This window comes from Octopus bimaculoides, chromosome 23 (genome assembly GCF_001194135.2).
Source record: "Octopus bimaculoides isolate UCB-OBI-ISO-001 chromosome 23, ASM119413v2, whole genome shotgun sequence".
NCBI lineage: Eukaryota > Metazoa > Mollusca > Cephalopoda > Octopoda > Octopodidae > Octopus > Octopus bimaculoides.
In genome coordinates, this window is record NC_069003.1 from 37,602,697 (window position 1) to 37,615,705 (window position 13,009).

The 13,009-nt window shown below is 35.3% G+C and overlaps 1 protein-coding gene across 2 annotated transcripts in view; it reads right to left on the reverse strand.

Moving 5' to 3' along the window:
- Positions 1-468: 468 nt before the first annotated feature.
- Positions 469-13,009, reverse strand: part of LOC106875825 (coiled-coil domain-containing protein 25) — a 26,569-nt gene continuing 14,028 nt past the window's right edge. For both annotated transcript variants that reach the window (XM_014924112.2, XM_014924111.2), the window contains exons 4-9: positions 12,496-12,547; positions 10,178-10,253; positions 8,605-8,708; positions 5,550-5,752; positions 4,374-4,419; positions 469-1,128 (exon numbers count right to left, since the gene is read on the reverse strand). In XM_014924112.2, the coding sequence (XP_014779598.1) occupies positions 1,096-1,128; positions 4,374-4,419; positions 5,550-5,752; positions 8,605-8,708; positions 10,178-10,253; positions 12,496-12,547 (514 nt within the window). In that variant the 3' untranslated portion in view covers positions 469-1,095. The remainder of the gene's footprint in view (positions 1,129-4,373; positions 4,420-5,549; positions 5,753-8,604; positions 8,709-10,177; positions 10,254-12,495; positions 12,548-13,009) is intronic.

Below are 13,009 nucleotides of genomic sequence, written 5' to 3' on the forward strand. Positions count from 1 at the left end.
TATATATATATATATATATATATATATATATATATATATATATGCATGTGTGTACATATGTAGATACATATGCATATACAAATGTGCACGGAAATTGCACACGCAGGCAAATGCATACACACAGCCATTGCTTTAAAAACATTATTTTAAGATATTACATAAACAAACAACAATGCAATTTCATTAGGTTAGTTATTAGAGTAACCTCACTTATATGAAGTTTAACATGTTTGGAATATTCTCACAAGAGTTAATTTTAAAAATGTGAGCTTAAAGGAGCTGTCCTTGTACATGTAGCTTACAAGGGCTTGTTTAAAGTTAAGCGTTTTCTTCAAAACTGTCAAATTATGTTTGACACATTCAAGCATGCAATATAAAAACAAACAAATTAATGCATCTGATGCTTCATTGCTAGTGTTTTAAAGGGGAAAGACAAATAAACAAATACAAATAAATGAAAAGACAATATTCAAATATGTCCGCTTATGTTTATTGTGAAGTTTATTAACAAAGCCACACAAGAAGCTTGGATGTCTTTACAGATTGGAATCACATTTCACTCAGTAAAAATGCTCAGGTGTTGTCTTTTATACACTTGTCTTTCACTCACTCACTCGCTCTCTCTCTCTCTCTCTCTCTCTTCCCTACTGTCTTGTTACATTTATGTATATGTGTATACATCCATAACCACACAAGAATGTGTTTGTGTATAAAGTCACACAGATATGTGTTTGCATAAGTGTATATTTATATATACATGTGGGCTTATATAATAAACACACATATATACAAGTACACGAAGACAAACATATGTATACAAAGTCATATACACACACATTACATACAAGCATACAAACAAACATTTTAAATATATATATATATATATATATATATATATATATATATATATAGCTACAGAAATCAAATTCCAAAGTATTCTGGGTGTTTGGTGCTTCTTCAAAGTGGAATGTAATATAGCCAAGAGGTTTGAGAGGGTCTAGATTGGGAGGATGGCAAGTGAGAATTCCCAAAATGAAACAACTGGTTGTTTACCCATCAAATATTTGCTGATATCATTTGAAAAAGAAGCTGGAGTCACATGAAATCATCAGAGTCATTGCCAGAGTCCTGTTAAAATAATAATTGTCAAATGAGTCACAATTATCATGTCATGGGGTAAGAAAGAAAACATGTTAACGCTAATTATTATACTTTTATAATAGGCACATGCATGGCTGTATAGCTGAGTAGTTTGCTTCCCCATCATATGGTTTTGAGTTCAGTCTCACTGCATGGTTCCTTAGGTGTCTTTTATTGTAGCCCTGAACTACTCGAAGTATTATGATTGCATTTGGTACATGGAAACTGAAAAAAACATATCATGTGTGTGTGTGTGTGTGTGCCGTAAAAACCCATATAATTTACACACTATTTTTTGCAAAAACAGAAATAAACTTTAGAGGGTGCGTAAATTACAGGAGTAGATTGTTTCCAGAATTTTTTAGAAATTTCTTTTTGTTGAAAAATGTCATACAAATGTAAACATTCATACCAGTATTTGACTCATTTAAGGTCAGAATAGGTTTTTACAGAAAAAATATAATGAAGTTAACTTTTATTTATGCTGGACGGTATAATGCTTGCTTTTTTCTGTATAAATTTACCAAAACCATTAAACGGTTAACTACTTTTTGAATGGCCTGGGTCATATTTTACTGCATCTAGTGCTGACAACAACATCATAATTCATCCTTGCCTATGTAAACTCACTAATATGACTTAGCATTCCTACAGAAACTTTCATTTACCTTATATGGTGTTTAATGTTGTTTCACATTCATGTTGAATTATGCAGTAATTTTATGTTCTCTTCATAGAACATTTGTAATGTATATATTACCAGTTCTTTTGGTACAGATTTTGGCTATTCTTGTTTGTCTCCTCACAGACTTGTATATTCTAACAAGTTGCTTCTTAAATTTCACACCTCTCTTGTTCAATAAACACTGAGTTAAACTTTCAAAGGTGGAAAATCAGAGCTTGAGACAAGAAGACACTTTCAACTAATCAGAATTGTTTACATAATCAGTTTGATTGGTCACCTTCCTGTGTCGGCTGAGTAAAGTGTCATCCAAGCTGATGTTTATTGGTAATTAAACTTATTTTGCAACACTTGTGCATATTTATCAGCTTTGTTTTTGTTGATAAGAATTATCAACAACTTTTCCTGTGATTGTGATTTGAGAAAACATACAAAAGTATGCTAAAGATCGGACCTCATCTCTTGTGGGCAAGAAATGTAAAATAAAGTTTATCATAAACAAGACAAACACTTTGTAATTTTATAGCTTTTATTTTTATTTAATGAAAATTTAATAAAATCTAATCATAAGTAAGTGAAATTATGCTAAATACAACTAAATTGAAAACCTTTTTCCCCTGGCCATATTGGTAATTCTGAAAACTTTGGGGTGTGAATTTTACACGAGTAGAAGCTTTTTTTAATAATTGTTATCCTGGAAATCACCTGTGTAAATTGCACAGGTGTGCAAATTACTTGGGTTTTTACAGTATATACATTTATATGAGTGTGTTTGTGTAAGTGTGTCTTGACATCATGTGGAAATTGTAAATGAGTGCCAGTGTCACATAAGAAGTATCATACATTTCCAGTATTCTACGAAAACATTGGCCATGGGGAAATATTACCTTGCTTGGAAACAGGTGATGGTTAGTGACAAGAAAGACATCAGGCCATAATACTTCAGTCTCAATAACTCCATCTAACCATGCAAGCATAAAGAAGTGGATGTTGACATGAACTTGAATGATTTATTTTCTAAGCAATTCTATTCTTCTCCCATTAATCAATGTACTACTTTGTACATAAACTTATTTAGTTTTTTTCATTACTGTGACAATAATGAAGGAAATGCAAACATGTTATTTAGGGTAAAATGACACAAGCTGAAGATAAGAAAAATATCATTTGCTATGAATGTTTTTTACATCAACAGCCTGGACCTTCTCATTTTGCAAGTAGATCTTCTGGTTCAGCTCTTTCATCATGTATACTGTTCATGAAGCCAAATCTCCTGGAAATAATCCAAATATGGACAAATGCCAAAGGAACTTGGCTCTATAACAATAAGTGGATAGAAACAGATTCTGCTGAATTTAGGAAGTTTATTGGATTGATTATTCTTGTAGTTTACAAATGAAAGCATGAAACTGTTACATACATCCACATGTACATATATATTAATGATGTACACAAATACATCCAATATATAATGATATTTGGACACCTAATTAAAGCTGGTCCTTTAAAATCAATACCTTTCATGCTCTTGATGAGCCCAGAGATATGGACACTTCCTATAAGGTTTCAAAATCTATTAGATGATTGTTAAACTTGATTTTTTATGTTGGCTACATAAATCTTGTGGAAAATACATTTGAAACTAAAAAAATTTACAAGACTTTAGCTCTCATCTCACAAATAGAAAACATAAGAGTAAAATTTGTAATGCTCTGCTTTAGAGCAGAAGATGAACTAGTGTCATTGGTCAGCTGATGGAAAAATCACAAGTTTTCCTTTCTAAATGTCATCGCCAGAGATTTAGAATATGAAGTGTGAAACCTTGGGGCAGTAATACAGGATTGTGGGCCCCAGAGAGGAGATGTGATGTTTACTTCAACTGGGGTAACCAGATGATGATAATGAATCATCATCATCATCATCATCACCACCACGACCATCGTCATTTAATGTCCTCCTTCCATGCTGGCATGGGTTGAACATGGCAAAAGACTGCACCAGACTTCTGTATCTGTTTTGGCATGGTTTTTATTGCTGGATGCCCTTCTTAACACCAGTCACCCTGTAGAGTGGGCTGAGTGCTTTTTACGTAGCACCAGCACAGGCAAGGTCAGTTTTGACATGGTTTTTACAACTAGATGACCTTCCAAATGCCAACCACTTTACAGTGTGGACTGGGTGCTTTTCAAGCGGCACTGGCACAGTCACCAAGTAATTTTGCAAGACAAGAAGTCTTTGAGAGTGCAGGGAGCATTAGAAGAGGTGATCTTATGTTGGATGATGAAAAATTAGAGTGTGACGGAGAGACAGAAACAGTTGTCTTGCTGTAGAGAAGGTACATGGTTACCCAGCCAGAGAGAGAAAGGGTGGGAGTGAGAGTTAACAAGAAAGGGAGCAAAAACAGGTGCGCTGCTGTAAAGGAGATACATGGTCACCTAGCAGAAGGAAAGAGCAAGAGGAGAAAGAGAGAGGGAGTGATCAAGAATGAGGGCCAATGATAATGATTTACTAAAAACCTTGAGTTATACAAAAGTTAAAAACCACAACTTACGAAATTTGATGTCATGTTTTCTGGTTTCATCAGAGACGCATAAGACCTGCAGAAGAAAGAGAAATGAAGAGAGTCAAAGGTAAATAGAGATATTTGGGTTGATGGGTAGGTAGGTGGTTGAATGAGAGAGAGAGAGAGCAACAAATGCATTAGTGGTTCCCAACTTGTGTCCATATGACTCAGGAGGCAGGGTCCATAGAAGATTTTTAAAATTTCTGTGGAATGAATAGCTTATATTTTTACAATATAGAAAATATTTAAATTTTTTTAATACAATTCCTAATAACATTTAATTATAAAAATACAGTACAATGCACAAACCATCCAACTTACACCAGCATGGAAAATGATGATGATCAGTAAAATATGAATCCAAAGGGTCCATGGGCAAAAAATGGTTGAGAACCAATCAGACAGACAGACAAATAGATGAGACACAGACAGAGAGATAAGGCAGAGCTAGAAAGTTTTGAAGAGGAAGAGAAAGGAGATACATGAATTAGAACTAAGTAAAGGTAAAGGTGGCAGAAAATCTTCCAATAAAAGCAAGGGAAGTTTTCCACTGTTGGTTTCCATTGCAGATACTAACTGTTGGTCACAACTACTAACAGAGGTGTCCTCATTCTTTTTAACAAAAAATAAGATTTGAACTCAGAAAGCAAGGGATAGGAACAGAGAACACAAGATGTCTCATTTAATGCTCTAAAAATTCCATCAATCCACTGCTTTAGATTGGGATTTTATTTATTGATTCCAAAAGGACGAAAAGCAAACTTGACCTCAGCAGAATTTGAACCTCAAAAGGCAGTGACTTTGACAGTCCTGGTCAAACTGTACAATCCATGCCAGCATGGACAATGGACATTAAATGAAGATGATGATGATATACTCGTTACATGAATATATCCATACACACAAATATATAATTGTCTACTTCCCTTAAACAGTTAAAACATTTGGAGATAGCTTTTGGTTATACTAACAGTGTATTAAACATGAACAAATGACTATCAAAAAATTAAAAGTTCTGAATTTCATGGGGATGCAATGGGACTGATCTTGAAACCATGTACTTACAAAGTGATTTTAACCACACAGCCATACCTATACCAACACATTCACAACAACATTGCAACACACTACCAAACTCTATCATACACACACACACACACAGACCTTAGCTCTTCTTGTTCTTTCCGTCGTCTGATCTCCTCCTTCTCTCGCTGTTTCTCCAGGAGAATCTGCTTCCGTTTCTCAGCTTGCTCCTCTTTGTCTCGTTGCTCTCGTTCAGCTCGAAGGTCAGGTGATCTTTCTTCCTTGGTCTTTAGTAACCGGTTCACGATACTATTCTGTCTCTTTTCGACATGCACTCTGTGTACCTGACATACAAAATGCAATAATATTAATGTTTCTGAACATTGGCAAAATACCACAAACATTGTAGGGAGAATTCAATCAGTTACACAGACTCGAAAGAAAGACAAATTTCTTCCGGCAAGAATTGAATTTAGAATCTAAAAGAATACATACAATTACATATGCGCTACTGATTCTGCAAATTCAGTACCATACCACCACCACCACCACCACCACCTACTAGTAATAATGCTTGGTAATTATGTCCTAAGGCCAGCAATTCTGAGAAGCAGGAACAGTTGATTACACTGTCCCTTGTAATCCACTGGTACTTATTTTATTGACCCCAAAATATTTGACAGGCTAAGTCAACATTAGTTGCATTTGAATTCAAAATGTTAAAAGAGAGAAGAAATACTGCTGAACATGTCCAGGATGGTAACTATTCTGCAAGCTAACCACTTTAATGCAAGCAACAATAATGTAGGATCAAATAAACAGTGAGAGAAAAATGACACAAGTCAATGACTTAGAGGTTTTGCGTTTTAGAATTCTGCAAACCACATGGCTTCAGGTTCAGTCTAACTAAACAATACCTTGAGTGGCAAGTGTCTTCTACTATAAGGTATTCAGATTAAATTTGATTTTTTTAGGTCTCCATTTTTTTAAAAACAGTCTGATGTATTGTGAACAGTCAACAGCATTGGCGAGTGTAAAGATTAAAGTTGTAGTTAAGAGAAAATTATATGACATGGAGGACTGGAAGCCATCTGAATTTTGGAAAACAGTTAGCTGTATCATGACGATTCATGCCAGGTATCAAATGGCTGATATCATAACTGTTGTTCAATGTTCAGTGAACATTGTAAAGGCTGTAAAATGTGACATGAACAGCTGCAATGAAGACTATGAAACCATGGCTAGCAGGAGAGAAAACATTAGGTATTCTGTCTGCACACTGGAATTCATGCTCACATCTTTGAACAGGCCTGTGAATTCAATTCAGACTGTTATGTGAAGCTGCTAGAGACTGTGGTCAATACCTAGCTGGAAGACTATTTGAGTGACAGTAAGATTCAGCCCCTGCCATACTGCCACAAAGTGCCAGAAGTGGTTGACAGAGATTTTCTATGACTTCAGCAGCCCAATTTCTGGTCACCTAATTCTCCCAATTCTACCAATATAATGTATGGGGATATGGCTGAGAAAGACGCCAGTTGCTCTGTTTTCAACACCAAGGCCAACGTGGTGGACAAGATCAAGGAGTTGTTTGAAGAATCTCCCAGGATCACAGTGAGGAATGTATCCACCAGGTTCCAGAGCCATCTTGAGGCTATGGAGGAAGCTGAAGGCAGCTACTTTGAGTAAACTGTTATCTCCCAACCATAATTTAGTTGATATTTTTGGATTTTTTAAATTGCCAGAACCGCCTGACTGGCCTTCGTGCCGGTGGCACGTAAAAGCACCCACTACACTCTCGGAGTGGCTCGCGTTAGGAAGGGCATGCAGCTGTAGAAACTCTGCCAAATCAGATTGGAGCCTGGTGTAGCCATCTGGTTTCACCAGTCCTCAGTCAAATCGTCCAACCCATGCTAGCATGGAAAGCGGATGTTAAACGATGATGATGATGATGATGATGATACATATATATATACATATATATATGAGAGAGCGCACAAGACTAACCAATGTCTTGCAAGAGAATTCAGTAGCCAGAAACTGAAAGCTTGTGTGTGTGTGTGTGTGTGTGCGCACGTGCGTGTGAGTGCAAATTTGTGTCTGTAAGATTGGTAACAAAAATACACTAAGTTTTGTCTACAGTGACACAGCTACAGACAATAACATCTTTTTGTGGCTGGGCTGCAACAAGTGACATTTGTTGACATTTCCAATCAGCTAATCGGAAGCCAACACTTTGCTTTCAAATTATTCTGAGATTAAAAAAAACATGCCTTCGTTAGAAAAGAAAAAACAATAATTGGTGACAAAGGGTGCATTCAGATTTAGAAATCCTATCTCAATGTTCATGTCTAAGACATGCTAGTATGGAAAAACAAAATTATAAAAATTGTGTGTGCATATATCATATAGTTAGGAGTATGTAGCAGTGTACTTGTGAGGAACTTTAGAAGAGTAAAATAGGGTCAACAAGCAATGAAAATGAAAGAATTGTTGATGACCAACAAATATTTTTGTTTCCATTTTCTGGCAAGGGACACAATTCTTGATCTATATTAAACATCAACAGAACTGTACCTTCACTGTAACACACTGTGAGGTTAGGGTTAGTAAACAAATCGTTAAGTAAATTTACACAGATGTTGGTGATGTAGAATGTCAAAATTGCTTAAAAATTAAAATAATTCTATGACGCCATCTACATAATAATATATAGGATAAGCTGAGTTATTTCGCTTTGCTGCAGGAGGACATAAGGTTACTTAATATAATCAGAAATTTAAAATAAACAAAATATATAAAAAAGAAGAAAAGAGAGAGACATATAATCCTAACTCGCATAATCAAATTTAGAATTGAATTGTTAATAGAGTGGCTTCTCTTCTTCCAACTTAGTCGGAATCTTTGGCTCATCATTGAAATGCATCCTTTGTCAAGACCTTTAAATATGTCACCTGCTTCTCTTCTCATGTGCATCATTTCACTGATGAGCTTTTTTGACATAAGTCCTTTTATTCAAAGAGGTTCTTTCCTGGAAATGCTGCTCTCTGTAACTCACTACCATCATCTTCTTTGATATTCAGTCCTTTAAACCTTCTGTCTATCAACATATTTTGAATCTGTAGGCCTGTCTTTCATCTCTTTACAGTGACCTCAAACCTTGTTTGGGACAAAATCATAGAAAAAAAATACTGACCTCTTTTTCTGAATTAAATCCAACCTGCCCCACATCCATACTTGGTGTTTTCTTCAGGTTACTCCACATTGTATAAACTACATCTACATTGTTCATTTTGTTGCCTGCAAATAAAAGACAACATCAGTACTAACTCACTTGATTCAAACCAATCAAAACTGCCCCTGGTTCTGTGATATAAATTTCTTATTTAAAGTTATCTAAATTAAAATATTTCATTTATGTAATTTGGTTTGCAAGGTTCTTGATGAAAGGACTTTGACAAATGTAGCTGATTGATTGATTAAATAAATGATTAATCAAACAATCAAGTGGCATAATGACCCTCCCAAGATACAACAAAATTAAATAAAAATCTTTTATCAAAACTTTATGTTAATTTATGTTCCAAATGAAAACTAAAAGTCCACTTTCGGTCATGAATGACCATGGGATTGTATCTAGAATGTTCCTTTCTTAAGCACAAGTCCAGGGGAGGCTGTTTATGGAAGACCAGCAGTCGCCCATGCATACCAGTTTCCTTTCTCCATACCATCAATGTTATCCAAGAGAAAGGCAAAGGCTGATACAGCTTGGTACCAATGACGTCGCAACTCATTTCTACAGATGAATAGACTGGAGCAACATGAAATAAAGTGTCTTGTTCAAGAACGCAACACATAGCTCAGTCCAGGAATTGAACTGACAGTCTCCCGATTGTGAGCCTGATGCTCTAACCATTGAGTCATGCACCTTCACTATATTCCAAATACCAGCTTAATAATGATAACGTTATTTTACTACATTCTCCATTATTTCTTTTCAAAATTAATTGAAATATAGACTCATGCTAGCATGGAAGGCAGACATTAAACAATGATGATGATGAATGTGCAATTCAGTAGAAATTTGGAAACAAAAGAGTTAAGGATTTCCTAAGTAGCAGAGAGGGAGAGAAGTGCTGATACTAATATGACTCCCAATAACAATTATGAAAGTTCATTGATATTCGAATTTGCCATTAATGGTAACAAATTATCTGCGGTTGCCAAAGAAAAGATTGTTGGGTGAAAGGTATATGGCAATGGCGATTATCCTAGAGAATTAGTGTTCATAGTGGTTAACTCTGACAAAAAAAACCCCACAAAACTGTTTATTGTGACTGCCATAAATGGGAGTAGCCATATTGAATAAAACTGGTTGAGTCCACCATAGACATTGTATAACATCTTGGCTCAGTGAAAGACTATGCCATTTATTTAGAACTAATATTTGAGAAAGGCTTTATAACAAGAATAAGGGCCACCATGAATGATATAAATTTACCAGAAACACAACCACTGATGACAACTGGCACATCCATATGAGATGGTATCAAAAATTTCCAGACTAATTTTGTAGCATACCAACAGATGGCAGCACATGGTTGCATGCACAGTGAGAGTTAGTAGTGACCTTCATGTGCCAGCTTAACCACATGACCATGCATGTGCATATATGAATTCTCTTATAAAATAGATATAGCTCTAGTTATAATGCTGATTCTGAAATGAAAAAAACAAACAAAAGAAGATGTTACCAGCTGGCTGCTCACCTTGAATGCTGTTTGCTTTGACTAACTGAGCACAGTCATCAATCACAGTCTGTGGGATATCATCTATTGAGTCTCCCTGTTGAGAACAATATGAAAAGAGAAGACACACGAGATAAAGTATAGATTCTAGCAGAACAAATGAGACGGTGTCTATGTTACATTTCAAGGTTTAAAAAGGGCAGTGGATTGAGGGTTGAACAAAAGACCTTGCAATTTTCAGTTACCACTAAGTTCTGAACTGAAATCCTACAAATTATAACAGTACTATGATAACCACTACACCACGAAGAAACTTTACAGGACTGCTTGGCTTGATAGAAACAACAGCATTTGTTACCTCACACAAATACACTTGGATGAAATGAGGGAGTACAGTGTTATTGCAACATAAGAAAGAAAAAAAGAGCAAAAGAAGGAAAGGAAGGAGAAAAAGAAAGAAAGTAGGAGAAACATTGAGCAGTAATCGATATCTCCAGTATACCAAGAAGAGAGCCTTTACAACAGGGATAAGGGAACTCCTCACCTGTGTGCAAGATGTTCTTACCTGTATTCAAATTTGAAAGAGCCTACTGAATGAAAGAGTCATTAAAATCCAATATGAAATGAAAAACTTTGAGATCCAAGACTTAAACAGAAATTGACCACAAGTTCCAAAACTATGAATTGGTAAGATTAATGATTAATTAACCATTTATGTATTATACTTCACGTATATACACCATTGATAGGTCAGTTGCTGCAGTATTCATCCAGAGACAAGAGTTCTTATGGGCATGCTGTATTAAAAACAATAAATACAGGAGTAAGACAAAAAATTACCCCAGCAGCAGCAGCAGCTGAGGCTCAAAAAGACTGACATGTATCTGACATTCTCACTCACCAATTCTTGAGTGATTTTTGTCTCCCTCTGATAGTTATTTTTTAACATATCACATCCATAAGAAATGTTATTTTAACACAAATACCATAGTAACTGGCCTATCAATAGCGAATATATGTTAAGTATAATACATAGATGGCTATTTTAATTTAATATTGCCTTGATTGCATAATGTTAATTATTTTCCTGAGCATGAATGAATCCTTTCAAGTCATTATACACCTGCAATTTAGTCTTGTAATGCAAAGATAAATAAGGGTCCAAACCTCTGTTCTATGTTGTCACTTGACCAGCTAGAAATGGAAGTAAGATTTTCTTTAAATCACATAGTTTATTGTCTCAAAAAAAAAAAAAAAAAGGGCAATATTCAAGGCTACATGGGATAACAAAATATTAGAAATACAATATCTAAATAAAAAACAGGATGGCTGTGGTTGAAAAATTTTTTGATTATCTACAAAAGCAGCATTGCACCAAGGGCTACACAATAACAAATACCCAGTCATTATATCTCATAGCATATAGGGTAGAGACAAGATGGCAAAATGGATTAAATATTGAGTAGCCAACTCATTGGTCATTGAGTTCAAAACCCACAAGAGAGATGTCTGTTTGTGTTTCTAGGTAGAACACTTCATTCTGCACTGCTCTAGTTCATCTATCCCTCTGAGAATGTTACCTATCATGGAACTGGTTTCACATATTTTGTGATGAAGATTTATGTCCTATATACTAAGTTCCAATCTCAAATCAACAGTCACACACTTCCCTACTTACCCATCTTTTCTGTTCCTCTATCTCTGTTCTCTCTCTTCCGTTCACCTTTGTATTCATCTCTTCAACAAAACCCCTTTCCCTATCCCTCTATCATACTTTCACATCCTTCAATAATATATCCTACTCAGCTGAGGTCTTGTCTTATGAGTACTTGATGACCTCATTAGTGCTGGGGCCATGTATAAAGTGGTACTGTATAAAGTGGTAAGCATTAGGAAGGGCATTCAGCTGCAGAAACCATTCCAATGCAGATGTTGGTGCTTAGTATAGCACTCTGGCTCATTTTCTGTTGAAACTATCCAACCCACACTTGCATGGAAAAAATGGAAATTAAATGATGATGATGATAATGATGACTTCATGCTAACCTTAAAAGCCAAAACGGAGCACTTGCACTCAGAAGCATCCCTTACCATTATCAAAGATTTTCAAAGGTATTTAGATTGGAATCTTTTTTTTAATGGTTCAGTTAAGAGGAAGGAGCTGTGCCTATCTCTGCAGGCAAATAGTAAAATTGATATTATTGGTGTTCCTCTCAAATGAATGCAAGTTTAATAGCTGTAGGAAAATCCAGGAGTTGATATTCAGGGAGAAGAACTCAAAGTGGTTAGGGCAGATATGGAAATGAGGACACAATATGGAAAAATACAAAGGGAGTTACCTTATGTAGACGTAGGTAGACATGGGCAGAGGAAACTTTATCAACATGAAACCTGAAACAAAAAAAAATGATATGCTGTTGTGACTATTTAGACAAAAAATTCTTCAGTAACCACAGGGCCCAACTCTGGCATTTAGGCAGGATTCTTTAGCTTATTTACAGCTAGCTACCTCATTTATCTACAACCAGTTACCTTGGCCATTCTCGAATGGAGTAAGTGGAGCAAGAACACAAATGGAAACGAAAAGTGTCACTGAAGAGGTCACCAATGTGTGATGAAAGATTTCTGGACAATTGACAGGCATTAAAATAATACAATAAGAACAGTAATAAACAAGTGAAGAAGAAAAAAAAAGTCTGTGCTTATTAGGCAGAAAATAAATGAATAATAAATAAAATGACCCTCTCAAAAATACAACAATATTTGTTTCAATACACAATTTCATATTAGGAATCTTGTAAAATGAATTTATAAACATATATATATATATATATATATATATATATATATATA